This window comes from Pyrus communis, chromosome 1 (genome assembly GCF_963583255.1).
Source record: "Pyrus communis chromosome 1, drPyrComm1.1, whole genome shotgun sequence".
In the NCBI taxonomy this organism is placed as follows: Eukaryota; Viridiplantae; Streptophyta; class Magnoliopsida; order Rosales; family Rosaceae; genus Pyrus; species Pyrus communis.
In genome coordinates this window covers 13,301,481-13,328,157 of record NC_084803.1, presented here as the reverse complement: position 1 = coordinate 13,328,157, position 26,677 = coordinate 13,301,481, and the positions used below count along the sequence as shown (strand labels likewise).

The 26,677-nt window shown below is 38.7% G+C and overlaps 2 protein-coding genes and 1 pseudogene across 2 annotated transcripts; all 3 read left to right on the top strand.

The window, feature by feature from the left end:
- Positions 1 to 774: 774 nt before the first annotated feature.
- LOC137718883 (uncharacterized) lies at positions 775 to 2,330 on the top strand. Its single transcript, XM_068458385.1, has 4 exons — positions 775 to 926; positions 1,027 to 1,127; positions 1,982 to 2,060; positions 2,163 to 2,330. The coding sequence occupies exons 1-4, from the start codon at positions 924 to 926 to the stop codon at positions 2,208 to 2,210; spliced, it is 231 nt and encodes a 76-aa protein (XP_068314486.1). The 5' UTR covers positions 775 to 923; the 3' UTR covers positions 2,211 to 2,330.
- On the top strand, positions 2,290 to 4,577 carry LOC137748278 (cytochrome P450 736A117-like; annotated as a pseudogene).
- A 797-nt stretch (positions 4,578 to 5,374) lies between these two features.
- LOC137732883 (WD-40 repeat-containing protein MSI4-like) lies at positions 5,375 to 10,798 on the top strand. The gene is made up of 15 exons (XM_068472141.1): positions 5,375 to 5,734; positions 5,976 to 6,039; positions 6,301 to 6,387; positions 6,468 to 6,530; positions 6,814 to 6,879; positions 6,992 to 7,066; positions 7,255 to 7,330; positions 7,636 to 7,849; positions 8,022 to 8,103; positions 8,520 to 8,593; positions 8,732 to 8,843; positions 8,961 to 9,035; positions 9,231 to 9,304; positions 9,927 to 10,026; positions 10,425 to 10,798. Exons 1-15 carry the CDS (start codon positions 5,502 to 5,504, stop codon positions 10,524 to 10,526), a joined length of 1,497 nt encoding a protein of 498 aa, XP_068328242.1. The 5' UTR covers positions 5,375 to 5,501; the 3' UTR covers positions 10,527 to 10,798.
- Positions 10,799 to 26,677: the final 15,879 nt, after the last annotated feature.

Genomic DNA, 26,677 nt, shown 5'->3' with positions numbered 1-26,677 from the left:
ACTTTGTGCATCCGACTTATTGTCTGTTTGTCTGTCTAAATCTAATTTTGATAGTAAGCAGCTATGTGTGTGCATATTACTCTATTTTTTTGTGCTTCAAATACATTAGTCCATTTTTTTCTTCAGGAAAATTAATGAAAAATGTTTGAAAACTTTGAGTTGTAACTATAAGGACAAAATAAATGGTAAAGTGAATAGTACCAGAATTAACTTTTTAGTGTAAAAATATGATTTTTTTTTAAAATGAATAATACTAGGAACTTTTCGCTAAAGTTCCTTTTTTTTTTTTTTGGTAAGACGGTGTCTGAAGCCTAGGATTTGATTAGAAAACTACTAATGATATGTTTGCTCACAAAGAATATAAACTAGAATCATTCCAATTTTTCATTTTTTCAAGTATATGCTAAAGCATATAAGATCGAAAAAGTGCAAGTTCCACCAACAAAGGTCAACTTGCAAATCTTGTCCAAATTGAGTTAAAGAGATGCATTAGTCGTGAAATAAATTTTTAAGAGAGGAAGATGGACTAAGTCTTATAATGAGATAATAATAATATGGTTTAAATTTGCTTTTAACAAGAATCGAACTTAAAGATTCTTACTTAAGTGAAGAGGATGCTAAGCGAAATGAAGCAAACATTTAAAAATGTTAAATAAATCCAATAAAAACAAGGTTAAATAAAAAATTGATGAATATAATACGAACTCCAAACGCTGCGTTTGGAGATCAACGGTGGTGATTAAGCCAAAACCCGCCAAAATGGGTAACGATTGCTGCCGAACACCTAGAGGATGCCCACCTCGGTCAATTAGACTGAGAGCATTCCCGTACTCTCTCACTCGCCCCCAGTCTCTGCACTCTCTGCTTCGACCTGAACAGATCAAAGACCGAAGCTTTCGAGAACTTCCAATTCGCCGGCTCCGATGGTAAGCCAAAAGCACTCCAAAAGCACTTTTCTCTGCCTATCTGCTTCTCCGTTTTAGCTTCTAACGTTTTCGATTTTGTTCTTCCGTTTTCCTTCTCAAGGCCCCGAAGGCAATTACCAGTCCCGTGCCGATCACGTGGTACCCGACCCTCGCCGTCGTGATGGTCTCCCTCGGCCTCCTCTTCACCGCTTCCTTCTTCATGTGAGTCCGATCCACCATTGCCAGATCCTTTTTTTCTCAATTTGTTCTTATTTTCCGTTTAGATCTTGTTGTCAATTTAGAAAATTTGGGCTTGCAAATTGTGGTTCCCTGCAAAATTATATGGAAATCGTTGAAAAGAAAATTAGAAATGCGGATTTTAGATTCTTGGTGTGGTCTATTTTGTTTATTTGCAATTTTCCGAGCAGCCAAACAGAAAATTGTGTTTTTGTTGGGCATGCTGAGAATGCATTTGTCACAATTGATGTTTATAATGTAGAATTAGAACCTGGGATTGTGGATATCGGGCAAATACGAATAACTGACCGATTTAACCTTTGAATCGGAGTCTAAACCAAGAAGTTATGAAAATTGAAAGACCCAAATCAATAAAAACTACTACTTTAGATCACTAGAATTGAGTATCAAAAAGTGGGAATTCAAATCGATGATCTGCGTATAAGCATATTGGCTTAAAAGATCAGAGAATCAGGTTAAACATAGGCATGAGAGGAATCCGAAAGCCTGGAAGATTGCTTAGCTACCATTTGCATGTTTGAGTTGGTATATGTCAGGAAACCCAACGACTCAATCGGATTGATATGTTAAATATAGGATTTCCAATCCTTGGGGTCGAAAAAAACTACTTGAATGAAGATTTATTTATTTGGATTCGTAAAGGTGTCACGCAAGACACTTAGCTTTGGTTTTTTAAATTCTTAGTGCAGTTTGGAAACCGTTTCGTATAATTCTTTGATGAATCAGCAGAACCCTCATGTTTCATCTTGGCTATCATCCTTTGTTGTTTTCGTCTTCTGAATATAGTAGTTGATAACAGTAGTATAAATTTGTTGCAGCTATGCGGCGACCATTTCTAGGAAAAACCGGAGTCTTGCTAAGGAAATTACAACAGGAACATTGGCTTCGTTCTTTTTGGTGCGTTTGTAGTCAGAATCCTCTCTTCATCTACCGGTACAATACTATATTGCTCGTTGTTGTGTTTTTTCTAACATTCCAACTGTTCTCTTTGGTTTTCAGGGTTTTGGAACCTTGTACGTCCTGCTTGCATCGGGCGTTTATGTCTGAGGTTTTAAATTATGAAATTTTGTTAACAAAAATCAGAGATTTACATTAAGGATATGATATTGTTGACATTGTTAGTCAAATGTACTCTTATGGTTCTTAAATGGGACAAGTTTGGTTAAACTGGTTTATAGCATGATAAAACTCCTCACGCTTTGTTGGTTATTCCACATCGGCGAGAGGGAAGAAAAAAGAAGAGTTTAGATAAAATTATCTTACTCTAACTAATACCGAGACTTTTTGTGATAGAACTCCTCATGGAAATGTGGTATAGACAAACTAGCGGTTACACCCCTCCAATTTGTAATACACGTTTCAATCTGAAAGTTGCATGAAAACAAAATAAAGCACAGGATTCAGAAATCCACTTCCCCACAATCCTCTCGTTATCCATTGCTTCCAATTCCTCCTCTTCATCTTCTTCCTCGTCAAATGGATATACAGCACAACAAAAACAACCCACAAAAACCTACCTCATTCACCACCAAAGTTCCCCGTAATCGGCAACCTCCACCAACTCGGCTCGCGCCCTCACCGATCCCTACAACAACTCGCTCACTGCTACGGCGAGCTCCTGCTGCTTCACCTCGGCATGAGACCGGTGCTCGTGGTTTCTTCCTCCAGTACTGCTCGCGAGATCATGAAAACAAATGACACGACCTTCTCCAACAGACCAAGGCTAGCATTTGCAGACAGACTTCTTTATGAAGGTAAAGACGTGTCTGCAGCTCCTTACAGCGAGTACTGGAGGTGAATGAGGGAGGAAGAGCTGGAGTTGCTGGTTGAGCACGTAAAGCAGTCTAGTTTGCTGTCATTGCCGGTGAATTTGAGCGAGATGTTCGCTTCACTTACGAGTGATGTGGTGACCGTGGTCTGTAGGGTGGCTTTCGGGAGAAAATATAGCGGCGGGAGGTGAAGGTGGGAGGAGGTTTAAGGAGTTGCTTGGGGAGTTTACTGAGTTGTTGGGCGTTTTTAATGTTGGGGATTTTATTCCATGGCTTGGTTGGATTAATCACATCAATGGATTGGATGCAAAAGTGGAGAAAGTTGCTGAAGAGTTTGATGAATTTCTGGTTGTTGTAGTTGAAGAACATGTCGAAATTTTAAAGACGAAAGAGAAGAGCTCAGCATGTGTGGTTGAAGGTGAAGATATAGAAGGGACATTGTGGATGTCCTGCTTGAAGTTCAAGAGCATAGCAACGTTGCTGGTTCTTCCGTTGATAGAGATAGCTAGCATCAAAGGTACCATCTTGGTAAGTGTTTTCATCTCTACTGGCATGGTATCTGAACTCAGCCGAACACATTATCCTGGTCAACTGGTCTAACCTACATTTATGATGGCTCCAAAGCTTAATTGTTTAAGAATTTTTTGTGATTCGCGATATGATATTGGTGATTTATGAAAACTCATGGCTTTTATGTAATTATTACAAGCCTTGCATCTCTCCTTAAGTTTGGTACTGCAATTTTAATATAGAAAAATATGCATAAATGAATCGATTATGAACTTCTAATCAATAATAGAAGTAGGAGTCTCTAAACAGACAATAAGCCGTTATACCGCAGTTTAGTGTTCCTCTCAACTTACTTTTTAATTGATGTTTGTAATCAGTTTTATTTGTGCATTAAAAACGGACGAAAGATTTCAATAATTTGTTATATTAGACAATTTTAGAGTGTCTGCTGCACTGCACCATTGATCAAAGCTTATCTTTCTTGGTTTGTTGTAGGACATGTTTGCAGGTGGAACTGTTACAACATACACAGTTCTAGAGTGGGCAATGACCCGACTCCTAAGGCACCCTAGAGTGCTGAAAAAATTGTAAAACGAGATTGCAGGAATTGCCAATGGCAAACATGACATAGCAGAAAGTAACTTGGAGAAAATGCACTACCTAAAAGCCGTGATCAAAGAGACGCTTCGCTTACATCCTCCGATCCCATTACTGGCTCCCCGCGAATCAGTGGAAGATGTTAAAGTGAAGGACTATGACATTGCAGCAAGAACCATGGTCTTCATCAAAGCATAGACAATCGGAAGGGACCCTGTGCTGTGGGACGATCCTGAGGAGTTTAAGCCGGAAAGGTTTGTGAATTCTGCTGTGGATTTCATAGGGCACGACTTCGAGTTATTGCCGTTTGGAGCCGGGGAGGAGGGGCTGCCCTGAAATCTTGTTTGCCATTGCAACTATTGAGCTTGCGTTGGCAAATCTTGTGTTGTTGCAGAATCCGGGCACTGAATTATATCTCAAAGCCTTGGAGTTGCCTTGTGGAGCAAGAATTGAGGACTTATACATGAGAGAGTGTAATAGTTTTGTCATCCATGGAGAAATTTCTCTTCTTGCTGTGCCAAAGTTGAGGTCTTTCTAGGATGTCTTCGTTTTTACTTTCCCCTTGGAAGGTTAACAAGAGTATCTCAAAGGAGATGTCAAAAAATAATTATCAAATATTAATTTGATGGCTGACGTGGCAATATCAGATTTTTTTTTTTTTATTCCAACCGATATGTTTTTTTTGTTATAAATGATATTTGTAGGACTCATTTTAAAAAGAAGTCAATTACAATAAATTTTTAAGATCTATAATTGGTGCATTAATGAGATTCGCATAATAAAATAATTTAAAATTATTTGACATCACCTTTTCTCATATGTTAACTTGGCATACGAAAACTCAGAGCATCTCCAAAGGAGAGGTCAAAATGTCCACATACGTTATAACAGTAAAAAATGACCACACTAATGTTCTCCAACCGAAATGTCAAATCCTATGTGCTGATGATATGAATTGGCATTAAGAGAGTTGCTGACAATAGCTTCAAAATTAATTATTAATGCTTTTTAGTAATTTTTTATTGGTTTAATCATCATTGCAATTAATGTTGTTGTTGACCCGTTTTCCTTTTGTTCAATCAAGGTAAGTAAACGGTCCCCTCTTGTTAAAAAGAAATGGTGAACGATCTGAATTTCATAATTATTAAATGCCTTTTATTAAGTTTTTATTAATTTGGACAATAAAACTTTAGAAATCAATTCCATTTGTTGGATTCAACTGTTAAAAAAAATTAAAAACTCTTCAACCAATTTCCTCAATAAAAGATCCCGGGAGGCGTGTGTGTATCGTCCACGCTAGTGGAGTGGACTAGCGTAGTGTAGCCCAATTAACAGACAGAGTCACAGACGCGGGCACAGAGAGCGTGAGAAAGTGAAAGCGACCGAGTGAGGAGAGGGAGACGAATTAAAAGCAAGGGTTTTGAAGTCGGAGTCTCGCAACCAAACACTCGGCGGAGCAGCCATGGACGCTCAGTCGCAGCAGCAAGCCGGACCGGTGAAGAAGAAGGAGACTCGGGGCCGGAAACCCAAGCCCAAGGAAGAGAAGAAAGACGACCACCAACAGCAAGCCAAGCTGAAGAAGTCGCAGCAGAACGCCACCGTCGACGACAAGTACACTCAGTGGAAGTCCCTCGTCCCCATCCTCTACGACTGGCTCGCCAACCACAATCTCGTCTGGCCCTCCCTCTCTTGCCGGTACTCTCTCCCTCTCTCTCAACTTTTCTCTCTCTAACTTTTACTATACCCCCATTTTTGGGGTTTTAGGGTTTTCTAGGGGTTTTATCCAGCCTCATTTCTCGCTGGTTTTTGCATTGTTTTTACGGTTTTGGTGTATCTGTGTCTGATTTTTCTGGTTTTAGGGTTTCTGAGGCCACTGGAGATTTAAAGTCTGCATTGTTTTTAATTAGCATTGTCAATCTGCATGTATTTTGGGCAGGTGGGGACCTCAGCTCGAGCAAGCTACTTACAAGAATCGCCAGCGTCTCTACCTTTCCGAGCAGGCAAGTTTACTCATCTCAATTTTGATTTCCTGCAGTTAATTGGGAATATCACTACTCACACGGAAATAATTCAGCACACGAAATGCATTTAAATATTTGTAATTTGAAGAAGAAAATGCGAGCTTGATTCGGTGTACAACTTAGAAATCATACTTGAAACGGTATTAGTTGATATCTTGTGCTGAAACACGAGATTTCTTAAAACGTTAATATGGTTTTATGTTCTGTTAAAAAATTATCTGGTTTGTGTTTTGTTGACAGACTGATGGCAGTGTTCCAAATACTCTGGTTATTGCAAACTGTGAGGTTGTCAAGCCGAGAGTTGCCGCTGCAGAGCATATATCTCAGGTATGCGTGATTGATTTTGACTTTTAGAATGAAGGTTAACTCTTTCTGTTAATCTCATTATTGAATACTTCTTCTTTCAGTTCAATGAGGAAGCCCGCTCACCATTTGTGAAGAAGTACAAGACCATCATACATCCTGGAGAGGTATGACTGATGCACCTGTTAAGTCTGTTTATACAAAATGAAAAATGAGATGATGCACTACACTTTTATGGGGTTTGAATTTAATGGGAAATGTTTCAAACTGGTGTGAATAATGAACAAAAGACTACATCATTTGATATTCAAAATGAGGGAAAAACATTGTTAACATCTAAGCTTCTATTCTTTCCCTTGTAGACTCTTTAGATTGTGTCTTTTTGCATAAGCTGGTGATATTGTTAACATTTATGCTGCTTCTTATTAATCTTTTCATATATTTTGACAGGTAAACAGAATCAGAGAACTTCCACAGAACACTAAGATAGTGGCCACACATACCGACAGTCCTGATGTAAGTGTTTGTTATTTTATCAAGTTTGACTACATAGTCATGTTTCCTTTGTTTTCTATGTCTATTGTTTAATTTTGAAGTTGTAGTTACTTGGAGATTTTGCTAAATTTAGGTTCTAATTTGGGATGTTGAAGCTCAACCTAACCGTCATGCTGTCCTTGGAGCTACAACCTCGCGTCCAGATTTGGTAACTGTTTTTTCCACGTCTCTTTTCATGAATTTCTCGGTTGTCCTTGAGAAATTTTCAATATTGGACCCTTTCAAGACTTAGTGGGATAAGGAGTCACAGAAATGACATCTGTCTTTGACCTTTGCTTACTACTATCTCTGTTCAATTAAAAGATAGAAGTTGTTTGATTATTTTGCCCCTTTCAGATTTTGACTGGACATCAAGATAATGCTGAATTTGCTCTTGCATTGTGTCCAACTGAGCCCTACGTGCTCTCTGGAGGTGGGAATTTTTTTGCTTCTAGTTGTTTTTGAATATCAGTGATGCTGTTATATAATTTAACTTTGCCTAATGCATGTAGGTTCTTTTTTGTTATAGTTTACCCTTTTTGTTTTAAAGTTTCCTATATTTGTACTGTGGCATAGTAATTTTACTTTGCAACTTCCTATTTTTGTTTTTAATTTGTGATTGATTTCAAGCACTCAAAGCACTAATGCCATTCTTATTGTTAGTGGGCTTAGAAGAAATTGGATTTCGTATGTTATGAAGGCCTTTTGGTTTCTTTACTGAAAATAATATTTTTGCAGGGAAGGACAAAACAGTGGTTTTGTGGAGTATTCAGGACCATATAGCAGCCTCTACCACTGATCCAGCTGCAACCAAGTCTCCAGGATCAATCATTAAAAACTCAAAGTCCGGGGATAGTAATGATAAAGCTACTGATGGCCCTACTGTTGCACCTCGGGGAATCTACTATGGGCATGAGGACACAGTTGAAGATGTAGCATTTTGCCCTTCAAGGTAACTTATGCTTTCTTATTCGCCAAGCCTTTTAAAATTTTCATATACTTACCATCGATTTGATTGAACTGTTAAAGACATGGAACCCTCATTCATCTTACACCATAATAGTTACAGTTTCTATACTTATGGAATGGCCTTTATTTCTTACGATATTACATCTCTACTGAAGTTCACAGGAGTTCTGTAGTGTTGGCGACGATTCCTGCCTCATATTATGGGATGCGCGTGTTGGCTCTAGCCCTGCTGTAAAGGTCATGCGTCCATTCTTTTGTCTTTCCTTTGTTTTCTATATGGCTTTGGCAATGGAGTATGGTGAATAAACTGATGTGCATGTAGAATTTGGCTGAGTTGTGCAGCATGCAGCATCTATCTTTGATATAACCATTTTTCTGTTTGAAGAGTCCTGCTTGATCATCAATACTACATGCATATAGGAGTATGTTGAGGGTGTTTAAACCTAAAATTGAGTTATGTTTATGTTGTTTGCTATAATTAACCTTAACCTGTGGCTCTATATTTCAAAATGTACAACTTGTCCCTCTTGATCCATTCACATTGACCTAGCTGAATTTCTCCCCTCATTAATTTTGGAAGATCCCTATTCCCTTCACCCGAAATTTTTCTTTTACTTATAGTACGTGTGCATATTCTTGTTTCTGATTAGCAGGTTGAAAAAGCTCATGATGCTGATGTTCACTGTGTTGATTGGAATCCCCTTAATGATAACCTTATTTTAACAGGGTATGTGCTAATGCTACGTCTTTCTCCATTTTACTGCTTTTCTAATCTACTAGTTTTGTTAATTATGATTTATTGTTTGGACGGATGAGAAGGTACAACACTAGTTAATACACCTATGTGGTGATGATTTCTATACAGGTCAGCAGATAATTCTGTTCGCTTGTTTGATCGCCGGAATCTCACTTCTGAAGGAGTTGGGGCACCTATATATAAATTTGAGGGTCATACAGCAGCTGTTCTTTGTGTTCAGGTAATAATTATACTCCTTTTTGGTGATGCTATTTTCAATTTCTAGAAATTTAGTACATCTGTTTCAAGAACTGCATGTGTGTTTGTTGTTTTTACCAAGTTATGTTTATATTTTCAGTGGTGTCCAGACAAATCGTCTGTCTTTGGAAGTTCTGCAGAGGATGGTCTTTTAAACATTTGGGATTATGACAAGGTATGGTGACCTTCATAATGTACTGTGGTTTAGTTTATGTTAATCTAGTAATTTTGAATCTTTCTGTTTAATTATTTTTGGCATAATGAAGAAAGTGTTTCCAAATAATTGGGAGTTTCGGATTTTCTATTCCTCTTCCCATAACTTCAATCAGATGGAAGTTGTGATAACTTATGAAAACATAATACACTGCAGGTCAGTAAGAAGGAGCGAACTCCAAAAGGCCCAACTTCACCACCTGGTCTGTTTTTCCAGCATGCTGGGCACAGGTCCGAGGCTATCTCTTTTGCTGAAATTATTTAAAAATATACTTTACGAAACGTTTTCAGACTTTTGATGTCTGGTAGAGGATCTTTTCACCCTTGATGTTCAAGTTTCTGGTTTTTCGTAATTTTTTGGCATCTCACTTGGCTTTCTATCTTACCTGATGTCTGTTATATGGGCATCATGCCAGAGTCTAGAATTGTGCCCATGCAACTATATATGCTTCATCTTTATGTCCATGTGGTCAGTATACTGTACACGATGAAAAACATGATGCTTTTTGTAATCAATGTAACCAATGTTCACTGGACTCTCAAGCTTGATCTTTGCACCAGATATTTGTCGGAAGTTTTACACTGGACGTGGTTTAGAGCCTTTATCTATCAAAGTACCTTATTGCTTTAGAGTCTTTTAGATTTTTATTGTTTGGCTCGGATTGATCTTTGAATGTATATGTACAACATGTTTAAAGTTACCTGGTAAAATTACCTGAATGATCTTAGTTTCTGCTTCCAAAACATGATCCATGACTGTTATCATTTGATTCACTTGTTGAGCACTTTTCTTCTTTTAGTTTCCTTATAGTTTTCTCTCCCATGGTTTGCTTTACTTTATATTTGTATACAGGGACAAAGTTGTTGATTTCCATTGGAATGCATCTGATCCGTGGACTGTTGTCAGTGTGTCTGATGACTGTGATAGTACTGGCGGAGGGGGCACATTGCAGGTATTGGGATGTTTGTTTGTTTGTTTTTTATTTCGATTATTTTTTTCCTCGTTGAAATTGTTTCATTTTTTCAAATGAGAAACCATAAGAGATGAATATTATGCATTACATACGATAAGGGAAGAATGTGGTTATTTTAATATCGTGGAGAGTTTTCACATGATGAATAATTGTGCTGTCAAGCCGCATTGTGGTGATGGAGAAAATTATTTAGGAGGCTAATTTCCTTTAAAAAGTTGAGCTTGAAACCCTGGTGTACCGATGATGTGTTTTACCCTTATGCCCTCCCTCCCGCATCTCACATGTTGACGTTCTTCTGAAACCATTTTATATTGTAAAAGAAGGTAGCCTCGATTTGATAACGGAAACTGATTTCTGAATCGAATAACTGTGTGCAGATATGGAGAATGAGTGATCTGATCTACAGGCCCGAAGAGGAGGTTCTGGCAGAGCTTGAGAAGTTCAAGTCCCATGTTGTTTCCTGTGCTTCAAAGCCTTGAGGAGTTGCGTGTCAATACGCTTTTAGGTTCCGGAGAAAAGGTTCCGTAGTAAACTTACTGAACGAACAACCGAAGCTGTTATGTTAGAGAGGTAGCATGTTTATCTAGGTCTCGGCTGTTAAAACTATAGATATTTGCTTATTGGATATTGTGGCCTATGCGGATGCGAGGAGAAAATTCATTCATGCCTAAACCAAGGTTTTGTTACGTATGGCGTCGCGAGTCGGAGTAGCACTTGGGACTAGAAATTTTTAATTGAACCGAGATTTTTAGCTTGGGTTAATTGTTTTTGTGTGTTTATCAAGGAATGATTTAAATGATTTGATTATTCAGCAGGCTTAAGATGGGCCAAAACTCCTCATGCGTACAAGTTTTGATGGGCTAGTAATAATGTGGTTTAAATTCGTTTTTTACGAGAATTGAATTTAAGATCTCTCACTTGCAATTATGTAGTGTTCAATCGATGATTTGAACTCAATCAACCGAGTTGTTTTTGGAGCTGCCCTAGCCAATGGCACCATGTATCGAAATCAACTAATCACAAGTGTAAATAGCCTCAACAGTTGTTGCAAACATTGTCGCCCCAAAAGAACTTCAAATGTTGTTCCCGCAACTGACTCACGTCTTTCCCTCCTCGTCTAGTAACGATTCACGGGATTAAATCGAAGGAGCTGGCAATACGACATGCAGCAATTACCTGGCGCGTACGTTGCCAAATTGGAGTCGAAGACAAAAATCCAAACAAAATTACATCTTATTAAAGACTCGATTGTTTGATGACATAACATTTAAATTACAAGACATACGTTTCGTAAGAAATTGGGTTGTGTTTACAAATATTGGTATGGATGAAAATATCAATATACAAATATGTAAAAATATCAATGGATATATCAATATTGATTGCCTTTGACGAAAATGATGAAAATCTGCTAAAAAACGTGAAAATTTAAAATGAAACGTTAGAGAATGTTATATGAAACCACATTAGATGTATGAATCGAGAATTAATAATTAAATACTGTATAGAAATAAGTATGTGATACATGAGAAGAAAACTTTTTTTGTGACAAGTAATAAAGTAAACGTAATTTCAAAATTTTAGTAACTTTAAGCCTTAACAGGTCATCCTCCTCCAACTTGGCTCTCACTTAGAAAGAAAACCCCATCAAGAGATACAAACCCAAAACAAGAGAGCAAGCGTCATGTTTAAAAATTCAGCATTTGAGAACATTCAATAACATGATTTGTACCAATAAAAAAAAAAAAAAAAAAGAATCTTGAAATAAGACGGAATGTAAAATTGAAGAAAGCAGAATCTCAATTCATTTAGACATTTCGTCGAACAAATTATGCGCATGAGTGCACTGGACAAATGCGTCCGATTCGGACCTTGATGTTGAAACCTCTGATGGTACAGGTGAAAACCCAAAAATAATTCAACTATAAAATCACAGATTACGTGCGCTTGGTGAATGACATCGTGCTTACAACTTCAAACCAATCTCCAAATACGTCACCGAGAAGGACTGAAAACATAACCATGCTGAAAGCTTGAAGCCAATCAAATAGTTGATCTGCCAAACTTTCCAAACCTCTACTGCACTAGAAATTAGCAAATTGAATTCACAAAACAGACTGAAAACTCAAATCTCTTCCACGAAAGCAAACGATATTCAAAGAAAATGTAAAAAAGAAACTAAGAAGAAAACGAGTCAACCACAATCCACATCCTGTCCCGAAATTTCTGCAACAGACAAAATAAGCGAAATTTATTGATGTTTTGAAATCTGCTTCATATGGAGTGAAGTATAGATTTCATCTTCTTTTCAAATTTTTTTTAGGCTTTATAGTCAAAATGGTCTCTGAGATTTACATAACACATCATTTCGGTCTCTGAGATTGAAAATCAATAGAAATGGTCCATGAGATTGTCCACCATCCATTATTTTCGTCATTCCATTAAAAACTCCGTTAAGTGTCCAGGAGCTCTTAGCCGGAAGTTTGAACAATTTCAAAGCTTCGTAACTCAATCATTTTTTAACCAAATTCGACTCATAATATATCAAAATAAAGATAGGAAAGTATAGAACAATATTATACCAATTTGAAAGTGCAATGGTTGCCAAAGATGGCCGAAAAATAGCCTGAAACGTGACTGGTCCGCGAGAAAACTGAAAAACTCGCCGGAAACTGGGTAAACTTAAAACATTCATAACTTGTTCAACATGCAATGAAATCAAGTGATTCAAAAACGAAAATCATACTTCTCAACGCGAAAAAAAGAATGGTAACTTTCTCAACGCTAATTCACCATGGTTTGGCCGTAAAAAGGCTCGAAAGTGGCTAACTCGTGACCAAGAAAGCCACTTTCAAGCCATTTTTCGGCCAAACCACAGCTAACTAACCACTGAAAAAGGTACCATTCTCTTTGTCTCGTTGAGAAGTATGATTTTTGTTTTTGAATCACTCGATTTTATTGAGTATTGAAGAAGTTATGAACGTTTAGAGTTTACTCAGTTTCTGACGAGTTTTCTAGTTTTCCTGCAGACCAGTCACCTTTCAGGCTATTTTCCAACCATCTCCGGCAACTTCCAAATAGGTATAATCTTGTTCTACACTTTTCTATCTTCATTTTGATATATTATGGGTTGAATTTGGTTAAGAAACGATTGAGTTACGAAGCTTTGAAAATTGCCCAAACTTTCGGCCAAGAGCTTCGGGACACTTAACAAAGTTTTTAACGGAATGAACAAAATAATGGATGGTGGACAATCTAAGAGACCATTTTTATTGATTTTCAATCTCAGGGACCAAAGTGATGTGTTATGCAAATCTCAGGAACCATTTTGACTAAAAAGTAGTTAATATTTAAGGAAAACTAATGAAAAGAGCTTGAAAACTTTGAGTTTTAACGATAAGGACAAAATAAAGGGTAAAGTGAATAGTACCAAGATTGACTTTTTAGTGTAAAAATATGATTTTTTGTTAAAATAAACCGTACCAGAAGCTTTTCGATAAAATTCCTTAATATTAAATCTTGGAAGGCCTGACGCTTTAAATTTAATCTTCTGAATTGTTTCTAATTATATCTTCTGAATTGTGACTTAAAAATGATTTAATATTTAATCTTATAAATTGTGCTTTAAAAAATATTTCAAAAATCATTCCCAAGAATGCATCAAAGGAGAAGCCCCATGGTTGAAGGTACTGGAACCAAAGCAGATACAAGTAACTTGGGCTAGTTTGACTCAAAAGGTTAATAATTAATTAAATTGTTGACTTGTGGAAATTTTCGACATGAAAAACAGGCATAACCAAGTTAATTAGAGGTTCGAAGTATGTCTCTCTTGCTTATTAAAATTGTCACATCCCGGCTCGGGCCCCCACCACATCCAAGACTCGACTCTACCGTAGCACGATATTGTCCGCTTTGAGCCCCGACCACGGTCTCACGGTTTTGTTTCTAAGAACTCACATGAGAACTTCCCAATGGGTCACCCATCTTAGGATTGCTCTCGCCCGAACTCACTTAACTTCGGAGTTACGATGGAATCCAAAGCCAGTGAGCTCCCAAAATGCCTCGTGCTAGGTAGGATTGCTCTCGCCCGAACTCGCTTAACTTCGGAGTTCTGATGGAATCCAAAGCCAGTGAGCTCCCAAAAAGCCTCATGCTAGGTAGAGATGAGAATATATATAAGGCTTACATGATCCTCACCCTTGGGCAATGTGGGATCTTACAATCCACCCCCCCCCTTAAGGGTCTGACGTCCTTATCCGCACAATTCCAATCAGGGATTGGTTATGATACCAAATTATCACATCTCGACCCAGGCCCTCACCACATCCCGGGCTCAACTCCACCGTAGCACGATATTGTCCTCTTTGGGCCCCAACCACGCCCTCACGGTTTTGTTTCTGGGAACTCACACTTCCCAGTGGGTCACCCATCTTAGGATTGCTCTCGCCCGAACTCGCTTAACTTCGGAGTTCTGATGGAATTCGAAGCCAGTGAGCTCCCAAAAGGCCTCGTGCTAGGTAGAGATGAGAATATACATATAAGGCTTACAGGATCCTCACCTCTGGGTGATGTGGGATCTTACAATCCCAAATGTCAGCCAACACAGCTCGATTCGGAGTCCTAGCGGACATTTCGAGTTGGGGTGTGTTAACAGTTTAGATTAAATTAATCAAACTATCGCTCAAATAATATATAAATCCTTCCCAAAATTTAATTGCTTTTGTGGCTTCTTGACTCCAGAATATCTACTCTGTTCTTAGATTGTATTGGTGCAAAGCTTATTGTGGATGACAGCAAAGATTTCAAGTTACTCCATATAGGGAGAACACTCCGCTATAATATATAAATAAATTCAAATTTTGTAAAGATAAAGCAGGCTTATATAAAAAAGACGATATGAGGATTCCGAAAGAAGCTATACTAACTGAAGAAATTGTATTTGTGATAAATTCATACAAGTCCACCAAATTCTTTTTATTTTGATGTAAAAGATTTATGGATGAACTTAACAATTTGGATAATATATCAAAATCTATTCCTTCATGATTGAAGAAAGGAATTCCTACGATTCCAACGAACAACGTAAATAAAACTAATACAAGCATCGGAAATAACATAGTATTGTTTGAACAAGAGGAGACACAATATGGATAAATAAAAAAAACAAGAGGAAACAAAATGGAATTCTTTTGTATACTTTATATACATATGATATATAAAAGGATATATCGCCGACATTTAGATGGATAAATATGTATCATGATTTATACTATTAATGAATATGTATATCAACCCATATCAATTAATTTTTAGAATATACACTCATACAAATTACTCATGTGCTAAGAATCAAATCTGAACTAGTGAGATGAGGATTTTCAATCCTCTGCTCTACCAACTGAGCTATCTCGACCATTCACGACGCATCATCCTCATTTTATTTTAATATATGACTTGGGTCTATGTCAATTAGAAAAACAAAAAAAAGTAGTACAAAGTATTATATAGGATCTAATAGAATTTCTTTTCATCTTTTGAATCTCGATTAATTGAGTCTCCCGCTCTTGGTATTATTTTGAGACGTTCCGTATACGAGCCTCTTCAAACAAGACTTATTGATATTGATTCGATGATTCCTATAGGGCGTGGTTAGCAAGAATAAATTATTGGGGACAGACAAACTTTGCGGTGGTTTTAGACTTTTATTGACCACTTTTGGTGTGTATTTTGTAAACCCGCATATAGCAAACTCTCCGTCGCTAATGATTGGCAAGTGTCGCGAACTTTCTTTTTTACTGACGGTGCAATAAGCCTCTGCTAAAAGTTCCTAGAGAATTTAAGGTCTTCTAAAACCGGCAAATTCACACAACCATAGTAACCATATTCCAATTCACTCCACAAAAAGTAGTAAACTATATTTAAAAAAGAATTATAGCATGTAAGTTATGTAACTAATATGGAAACAGGAGAAACAAAATCAAAGGGGGAACATAAATTTGATTTAAATCAGGATTAAAATACAAAATATTTGTCAGAGCCACATAAAAAGAGGGTCAAGTGAGGTTATTCCGCAATTATACAGGATGAATTTCATGCGGTATTGCTAAGATCAAATTGTTATTTGATGATAATCGCTCTAAAGTTAACACCTTCGAAAAATGTAACGAGTTGAAAAGCAGGAAAGAGAAGAACCAGGTCATTAGGAACTCAATGACTTATTTTCGTTCGCACAATGCACTAAGATGGTACATGAGCGAGTATCAGAAGCAAAATACCAGGTGAGTAGAAACCAAAAAGCTAGCAATACGATATGAAGCACACTGTAATCCATTGAATTTCGTATCATGCAAAATACAACCAACCAGAATGAAGTAATCAATACATACTAACCAAACATAAGATGAAAAACGAAACGCAGACGCATATTGCTATGAAAGTCCTACATGAACAAGATCCAGGTACAACTGTTCGAGGCAAAGATGGAATTGTCCCTTCACACAGCTTCCTGGCTGTAAATGGCACTTGGTGTTATTTGTTGGTTAAGTTCTCGCTGCCTGGTGAATTGCAAGAAGAGTTTGAAGTTAATTTTGAAAAATACCTTTATGGGGCCTTAGATGTAGGCATTGAGGCTCACAATCAAAACCAATAGGGACCTTGGCGTGCCACTGCTATCTCGGTATAACAGATATAGAACAAATGTGTTTTAAGTCAATTACTTGGGCCCCAAGTTACTTAAACTTCTTGTTATCAAAAGATTGTTACAGATGAGTTAAGTATGTATTAATTTCTTTTTCTTGTCTTCTAAACAATAACTTTTAGTTCATAATCTTGTATGTCCAAAAAGGAGGGAGTCCAGAGCCCTTTAAACCATTTCCTTAATCTCAGTTTGTTCTTAATGACAACTGATTTATTAAGTTACCCAAATTCGAATGCAAATGGGACTCTTAGGTAGAAAACAATTGGAAATAACTTGAATATATGCTGACAAGTACATTTAAGCGATAGATCTTCTAATTTAAAGGACGAACAAAAAGACTCTAGTAAGATTTCACCTTGTTGGGTAAGGTTGAACTTCTTGCAGCCACTTCTCTTTGAGTTTACAGAAGTTGTAAGCTAAAAGGGATGTATGGTAAACAGGTTTTACATGAGGGAATCGATACTACAACATTATGGAAGGTAGTAAAGCTTTTAAACTAGACAAAAGATAGCTTTTCTAAGGGAACTATTGCTAAAAGGATTGAATCTGGGTGAGTTTCAAGTTTCCAGGTGCAAATTTGGCTTGAGAGTAGAGTTTGTATGTAGTTTGTTTGATTATTTGAGTGTCATTGTCTTTTGTGCTTCTCTTGGCTTTTATAGGCAATTTGACCCAATTGTTTGGGCTTTGTTTTTGGTCGAGGGCTTTCAGGGGCAATGAGTCATCTTGTATTTACACCTTTGTGCCATTAAAAACTGCTTTTTGGTTGGCAGTGAACTAGCCTCTGTCACTTATAACTTCAATCATAGGCACTTGGCCTATGCCTTAGCTGATAAGGCTTCAATTTGTTTCAGGCTTCATCGCTGGGCCTCAGGCAAGTTTAACTTGTTTTGGCGCCTTTGGGCTTTCCCTTATGCAAAGCCCAGTATTTAAATATCAACCTAAACAGTGCCCCTTTTAATCATTGTTAAGTCTTCAAACCAAGACATTAATAATGATTAAACATCAATCGCATGCTTTTACTCGAAACTTGCACCATTTAAACAACTGTTTTCGAATAAACCTTTGCACTAACCCATGATTTCCAACGTTAACTAACTGCCTATATATAACCTCCACTTAAACCTTTTGGCCAAATACCTTAGCAATTCTTATTCTCCGAGTTTCTAGAATTCCCAAATTTTCCAAAACTTTCTTGCTTTCATAGTTCTTTCTTGCTTTCTGCCTTCAACTTTCTTCCACTTTTTTTCCAAAAAATCATTCAATGGCACCCAATACTGTTGTCCTACATGCGATTTTGGCAAGGGGATCGTCAACATGCGCCGTCGAATCAACGGCCTTCATCGCCCTTGGGCTGGCCTAAACACCTCAATTTTCTTCGAAGAAGGAGGAGTACATTCCCTGGGGCCTGCTTGGACTTCCAAGGTCTCAATTGCTGTGGAGAACAACATGCCCACAACCAATTGGTTCACCTCTAACCCATATCTCGTTGAGGCTAGCATCTCGACCTCTAAGTGGTTTACTCATCGAAGAGGTTTACATTAATAAAGGATGAGGCCTGGTTGCAGTGGGTAGACGAACTTGAGCCCATTTGGAAGAAGAAGTGGATGAGCAATGGCATCTACGAGTTCATTATGCTCTCCAAGGTCATGGTGATTGCCAAGGCCGAGCTCCTGACCACAGCTCTTCTTTTCTGAAACACTGGGACCAACACATTCGACTTTCGAATGGGTCTCATGTCTCCAACAATCCTCGACATGGCCTAAGTTTTCGGGCAGATGCGTTGGACGTGACCCACGATTGGTCATCTCTTTCTTACCCGACTGCTAAAGGCTTGGGTGCTTCTGATTCCCTCATTCGGCTGGAGTACACTCCCTCGACCTTTAAAAGCTATGAGACATCATTCACAGGCTTTAGAGCAACTTCAGCGTTTGAGCCCTCCCCCTAGGCAATGCACTATTCAATCCACCTAATGAACAGTAACTGCCCTTAATGAACAGTAAATAGCCCTGGCAATAGAATTTGCATCTCCACCGTTACACTTCAATAGCCCTGGCAATAGGTAATAAAATATTAGTATTTTTTTTATTTATAAAATAATACAAAATAATTTTAATTGTAATATCGGATAAGATTTTTAATCGTTCTCGTTGCGCCACGTGTCATTATCCGAAGTATTATTAAATAATACAAACTAATTTTATTTGTAATTTCGGATAAGATTTTTAATCTTTGTCGTTACGCCACTTGTCATAAAATCCGAAAAGACAATTATTGGGGATGGATTTCCGATAAATTTTTTAATCGTACTCGTTATGCCACGTGTCATTATCTGAAAATACAATTATTGGTGATGGATTTCTGATAATACAAACAACATAATTATAATGTAAGTCGGTAACAAATAAATAATACAAACAATAAATAATAAATTATGTAGGTAACAAATAAATAATACAAATAATAAATAATAAATTATGTAGGTAACAAATAAATAATACAAACAATAAATAATAAATTATGTAGGTAACAAATAAATAATACAAATAATAAATAATAAATAACAAATAAATAATACAAACAATAAATAATAAATTATGATGGTAACAAATAAATAATACAAAAAATAATAAATTTTGTACGTAACAAATAAATAATACAAACAATAAATAATAAATTATGTAGGTAACAAATAAATAATACAAACAAATAATTATAATGTAAATTTGGGTATCAAATAAATAATATATTGTTACCTGATCCGAGTAATTTTCCCCACTTCGAATATTACTACTAGCTTGTGCCAAGGCGTCTCTCCACGTACTAAACGATTGGCTAAGTAATTTCCAACGACTGGACATCGATTCTTTGGTTCTTTTCCCACCAATTTTCTCAAGAAAATTGGTATGAATAAGACTCCACATCTCTCGCAACTGCATCTCATTACCCGTAAGCGAACTATGAGTAACTTCAACCCAACTAGTACACAACGCAACATCTTCAATAAGCGACCAATTCGTACCTGCACCAGTGGTCATTTTGTTGAAAAAAAATGGATTCAAACTTTGAGACAAAGAAAGGAATGTGATTGAAAGTAGTTGAGAAAATATGAAATTGTTGTGTAAGGTAGATGATAATGAGAAGGTATTTATAGAAAAGTAGAAACAATTTTTTTTACAATTTTTTTCAGATTTTTCAGATTTTTTTTTGAATTTTTTTGAATTTTTTACAATTTTTTTTTAATTTTTATTCAATTAATTAATCTCTGCCGTTGGATATAAAAAAATTTGAATTCCAACACTCCAGATTGTGCCACGTGTCACAACGGTAACTTTTCTTAATTTTAAAACTATTTTTTCTTTTATTTTTTTATTTATAAAGAATATTAATATCCACCGTTGATCTCAGATTGAACGGTGGATATTAAATCTGACTTTTTTTTTTGACCGTTGAGATCGAACAGTCCAAATTAAGTAACCGTTGAGATCTAACGGACCATGGGAAGCCACGTGGCTTCCCAACGGTAACTAACAAACTTTTTTTTTTTTTTTTCTGATTTTTGTGTCGACGACGCGCCCCCACGCGCGAGTGGGGTGCACGCGCCTGACACAAAAAAAATTTAATATTCCCTGACGCCAGGCTGACGTCACATAGCCCTCAGGCTCTCGGGCTGGCAATTCGCCACGGGCCCGGAGCTCGGGCCTCCACCTTCGGTTGGGCTAGCCCACGCTGGAGCCCTCCCACCGGCCCTCGGGCCCTTGTTTTCTCCACTGTCCCCCGAGCACCAGCCAACGCTAGGCTTGCTCTTATCCCTTTTGCCAAAAGTACCTTCAGCTCGTCTTCCGCCACTGCAAATGAGGATCAGAAGCATATGTACTTCCTTATGTATTAGCTCAACAAGCATGTATTCCCAAACAAATCCAAGGGAGTGAAATTGGCGAGGATTCCCTTGGTGGAGGCGCTGCATTCATTTGATAACATAGCCACGGGGCCTTTCTTCCTCGCCTACCTCTACCACCTGCTGTACGAGATGACCCGAGACGAACCCTTCGAAACCAATCTCAATAAGCCAACCTCGATGGTTCAATTGTGGCTCCAGTGATACTTCCCCGAATTTCGGGCACCCAACCAATTGTGGCTCCAGTGATACTTCCCCGAATTTCGGGCACCCAACCTGGAGTTCCCAGAATGAGTGGCTCCTGCTTGCATTTTGGCCTATGCATCTCCTACCAACCACTTCACTCTCGCCTGCTTGTATTTCTTCAGAGTTTGCCAGACTCGGCCAAACTTGGAGTGGGGCACCTCCGTGCTGAGAAGATATATCGAGTTCTTGGACCAGATCTTGCAAATGCATTTGAGGAGAATGCTAGCCAAATCTGCAAGGAGAAGTTCATGATCTGTATCCAGCAACGAGACTTAGCAGGGGAGTGCAGAGTGAGTGAACGAGCTACGAACACGGGCTAGAGATTTACCACCCAAACTTCTATGGTAGGTAGCTAGGTTTTAGGCAAGCTATCCCAGTGCCATTTTTTGACTCGATGCATTGTGGAACCTTTTATCGCCCTTGTTTTCCTACCGATGTGACTTTTCTGGCGGCTTAACGCAGTCTTGAAGTGATGAGCAAGTGGTCGAAGAAGTATGAAGTAGACATTAGGAAGGCCCATGATTGCCTCTTCGGGCAACTCTTCTTCAAATTCTACTCAAAAGACATTGAACTTGAAAACTAGAATGAGGTGATCCACTAGAATAACCAGTTTCTTCTAATAGGTATATCTCATTGCCCTCTTCTTTTTTCTTACTTCTCTGTGATGATGCTTTTTGTAGTCAATAACTAATCATCTTTCATTTTGGTCTTTGCAGCCCAAGGCAATACTGAGGAAGTGGATGTCTGGCTAGATGAAGAAGCTGCAGATACAATCATCCTCTAAAAGGTTGTGGCTAAGGTTGCAAGACAGAAGGTTGGGTCCAGCCACGCTGTCGGAGACACTTGGGACATCTTTGAGCTTTTTGGTGACTCAAAGGCTGAGGCTGAGCCTGAAGTGGAGACTCGGGCACCTCGGCGGACAAGCGCAACAGTGGTAAAATCCTCTAAATTCGAGCTCGATGAGCGGCCTCAGACTCATCTTGCTTTTCCTGGTCCGCGGGTAACCCTAACCAGAAAGAGGAGTAGGGCTCAAACCTCTAAGGCTTCCAAATCCTCTCATGCCCCTCTAGTTGAAACAGGCAAGAAGAACTAACGCCTCCTTCTTTCTTGTAACTAGGGCTTCCAGTAACCAAGAGACCTACCCTCACTCCCAAAAAGGTGCGGTCGAGAGCCGAAGTCCAACTAGAGGATAAGACAGTCCTTGATATCATTCTCGATGAGTTGAAGGTATAATTCCCATTCTCTAAGCCCTTAGTCATTCTTGAAAAATAGGACACTAGAGGTGAAGAGAGCACCCAGCCCGAGCCTTTTTCTCCTTTAGCCCAAGCAGCACGACTTTCTCCTCTCGGGCCAAGCCTTTAAAGGTATACTTAATTTCACTTCTGGTTAAGTTTGTGATCTTCCAAATGGTAACAGGCTCTTTTATTCTTTTCCTAGGCAAAGGTTGAGGCACTAGCTTCTTAAGTTGGGCAGAGCTCAACTCCTACTCCTTCAACTCCTTCTCCAGCAATGGTGGCGACTCTCACCTCCCAATTTAATCCAAAGATTGGGGAGATGTTTTACTATGTAGAAGATGACAGTGCTCCAGTAATACTCTTCTTCTCAATCTCTTCCTTTTATCCTTTTTTCAAGTTTCCTCACTAACACATAACATATGTATTGCTTGTGCTAGTCTTCCTCAGCGCATGAAGCCACTTACCAGCCATCAACTACCTTTGGGGAGTTCATAGTCCCTGAGATCCCCGGTTTCAGAGGCAACTGGCCCGAGGGCTTCCCAAACTTCTTCTTGGGCTAGCCCACCTGCTCCTTCCAGGGTAGTTGCAGTGACAGAGTCTCCCTCCAAAGTCCCAGGGTCCTCACAGGTATATAAATGTTTTTACCCTTGTCGTTCCCTTATACAAATTGACTTGCTAACACTTGCCTTTTCTTTTGGTGTAATAGGTCTCTGGTGAAGGCTTGGGTGACTCTCATCCCCCTTCAACAAGCAAGGTTGACCCTCCTCAACCATCAAGGGCAACAACACCACCTTCACCTCTTTCTAAAGCTCCAAGCTCGACTCAAGTATACCAACTTTTCTTTTTTGGTTTTTCTTTAATTCCAATTGCAGATCATCCTCTTAACTCACTTTTTCTTGGTTTTAAAACAGGCTTCTAATGAAGGTTCGGGCAAGTTTCCTTGGTTCACAGCTTGCAAAGCAGTTCTCCTCGAGCCTCCCAAAGCTTCTGGGGTCATAATGATTCCCATTCCTCGGTCAAAGAATACCGTTGCAGCTACTTCCTTGACTTTTGGGCCTCTTCCTTCTATCTCTTCTAAAGCTACCTCCACCGCTGCTACCTCTGGGGGTGCTGGAGTGATGCCTCTACCCCTTGCATCCATTCCAGCCACGGCCTCCTTGCTCGAACTTGTTAGAGAGTTCGGGCAAATCCAGACTAAGCTGAGGTCTCCAAGGCACCTCTTCAAGCCTCAACATCTTCAAGATCAACGCTGGATCTTCAAAGAATGGATGCAAGATATTTTTCAATCCCTTCTTCAATCTCAAAGGACTCCAAGATGCTGAGAAGGCCTTGACCAAGTTGTATCAGGCTCAGCAATTGTCGAAGGTCCAGTACGAGTCATTTCTCAACTTCTTTGATAACATGAGGGCACTGAGGGATCAACACCAACGAGTTGAGAGGGGATCCAATAGACTCAAGTGCTATGAAGAGAAGCACATTAACAAACTCACGAAAATATCGAGAATGTCAAAGTAATTTTAATTTTTTTCACACTTTATGTACAACTTGTAGATATTTCCGTACACTTTCTTACTCAGTGCTTTTGCTTAACCAATAAGCTAAATAAAGCAGCTTTGGGATGAGAAGAGTATCTAGAAATAAAAAAATTTGTTGGATAAATAGCAAATAAATTCCATGTCCAAAACAGTAATTTCCTCATTAAAACGAAGGTGCTAAAAGTCGTCTTTCTTTCTCTCCAAGCCTCCTTCCTCCCACTCTGCCGCTAATTAATACACAATAAAAATCGCGCCTTTTCCTTCCTCCCACTACGCCACGTCAGCGCGCCTTCCAAACGTAGCACAAAATCTTGAACATAACCCCAGCCGTTGGATCCTCCATGCGAGTGAGAATCAACGGCTAAGATCATCCCAAGATGGGGACCCACAAATATGAGACCATAAATCCTTATTCCTCCGCTTGAGGTGTGGGCCACCTGATATATACGAAGTACACACCACACCGAGCGCGCCCACACACTCCACAGTCCTCACTGCTCTCTCTCTTCTCTCTCTCTCTCTCTCTCTCTCTCTCTCTCTCTCATGGAGGACGCGCGCAAGAGACCCGGAAGCGAAGCGGCGGAAGACGAGGGGAGCGCCGCGAAGAAGCATCGAGATCTGGCCGTTGAGAAAGTGGAAAACGACGACGTTAAGACTATGATATCCAAGGCAAACGGCGGGGCGCTTGAGGAGCTCGTGAAGCTCGTGAACAAAGACTGGCCGATCGTCCCCACTGCAGGTGCCGCGGCGGTGACTTTCGTCGAGAACCCGTACTCCTCGTCGTGGGTGTTCCAAGCGCTGCCCTCGTCGTACGTCACCATCAACCTCAACGAGGAGAGCTGTGGACCGGCGTTCTCGGACTCGGTGTCGACTGTCATGGCGAGCGTCGACCTGTGCGGCGGGCTGTACGGCATTGCGAAGGAGGTCCTGGGGTTGGAGTCGGAGAAGTGGTTGATGGAGGAGGTGGAGGAGGTCAGCGGTTTGTACGGGCTTGCAAAGGAGGTTATCGGCTTGGAATCTTTGAAGTTGGTAATGGCGGAGGAGGAAGAGGCGAGTGGGTTCGGCGGCGCGTGTAGTGAAACAAAAGAGTTGGCGCGTAGTGGTTGGGCTGAGGTGGGGGTGGAGATGGATTGGGACGATGCTGCGCTGGCGAGGTTTATCGGGGAAGACGGAGACCTACTTTGAATTTTGAACTCTGAATCTGAGGGGTGCGTTGAGTAATTTAGTGGGTATAGGAAGAAATGGAGTTTTATGGTAATGGCGGCCATGCCAGGTGGTTCGGTGGGATTTTGCAGAGTAAGGTGTAGGAGATGAAAAATGTGAATAGCATAGGGACTAATTAGCAAAATTTAGGAACACAGAGAAAATGGTGAAGGTTGTTCGTTTTGGGTACTGCGTGTGCATGCGGTTAGAGAGGGGCTAACTGGCAAAAACGAAAATTACAGAATTTAATCAGAAATACCTGCCTTTTGTTAATTTCTTCGAAATTGGTTTTGTTTTACTAATCAACCAATTTATTTATATTTATATTTGGAGAATTATCTGCGATTCAGCACTGCGTTGACTGCATTGATTGACCAGAAAAAGGATGAGAAAGAATCACAAATTTTGAAATTTCCCAAATGCAGTGAGTCAGCATCCACCTGGAACACTCTCGGTACGGTGGGTCCCACTCAAAAAATGGATTTGGATATATATTAATTTGTTCGATCAAATTTTCAATTTGTTGATTCGGTCCTTGTGTATATCGTGCAATCTGCCAAACATGTGACAAATAAATCTTGGAGCAACAATAAAACTAAATTCTGTGATATTAGGGATTAAGAATTTTTTTATTTTATCGTTACGTGTTATAATATGTGTGAACGAATAAACTAATTATGAAAATTATTTGGGTGTCTTGACGGATGGTATGTTATTAATGACATTATACGAGAATTAGTAACATTCTGTGAGGTGCACCGAAATTTTAAAATATGTGCACGAAAGTTTACGGGTTAGGGCTTAGGGTATTACTTGTAAGCATATCCTGCAACAAAATTGGTTCGCAATTCACAATTTGGTAATAGCAAATCTCAAAGTTTTGCTCAAATGGGTTGGCTACAATGTCCCTCTAAATCCATTAGATATAATTTGGCCCACTATGATCTTAATGCGGATGAAGTTTAATTTGGGCCTCAAAACCCATTCGTTGGGCCTCAGCTGCACGTAGCCTTGGAAATATAAGGCTTAGTCCATTCGATCGGAACACAAACATATTTGCCTGAGAAGACGATATTATAAACTACTTTATTTTTTTTTTTTTTAAGAAGTGAATTTGACTTTAGGTGCAAAGAGCAGACACAATACTTTAACCAGTTGACCTAACTATAAAGTATAAACATTGAACACAAATTTATTTTCAATTTTTTACAAAAAAATTCCAATGGAAGACACGACCAATATAATCGAAGAGGGAGCCTTGTTCCATTCATTTTGGATGAACCAATATCTGAATTAACTATTAACAAAATCCTCTTTGTCAACCAAAAGAAAGTGAAAAGACCAAATTAACCTTGTCAACAAAACAAAAGAAAAATAACCAAACAGAAATTATGGACAATATAGTAAAATAAACATAAAATAACTTTATTTTTTAAAACCTCACAGCTAGGTAACCCTATCAGTTGCCCTCATTTTCTCTTCCAAGTTTTTCATCCAAATAAAATAAACTTTTAGTGACGAAATAATTATCCAGAAACAGTCGCTAATGATATGAACAATCTCTTTAGTGACGACGCAAAAGCGTTTGAAGGTCGTCACCCAAAAACTTTAAAGACCATTTTTTTAGAAGAAATTTCTTGGGCGAGAAAACTCGTTGGATTATTTTATTTTCTTTTGATCTTCCCCATCATTTAAAATCTAAAGTAGATTTGATTAGGAGAGTTTGTTTACCTACAAGTATGATATAAGTACGAGTGGTTGAGTAAACTATCAAGAGAAAAAGTATTAAGATCTAAAAAAAATGGGAGAAAGGAGATTG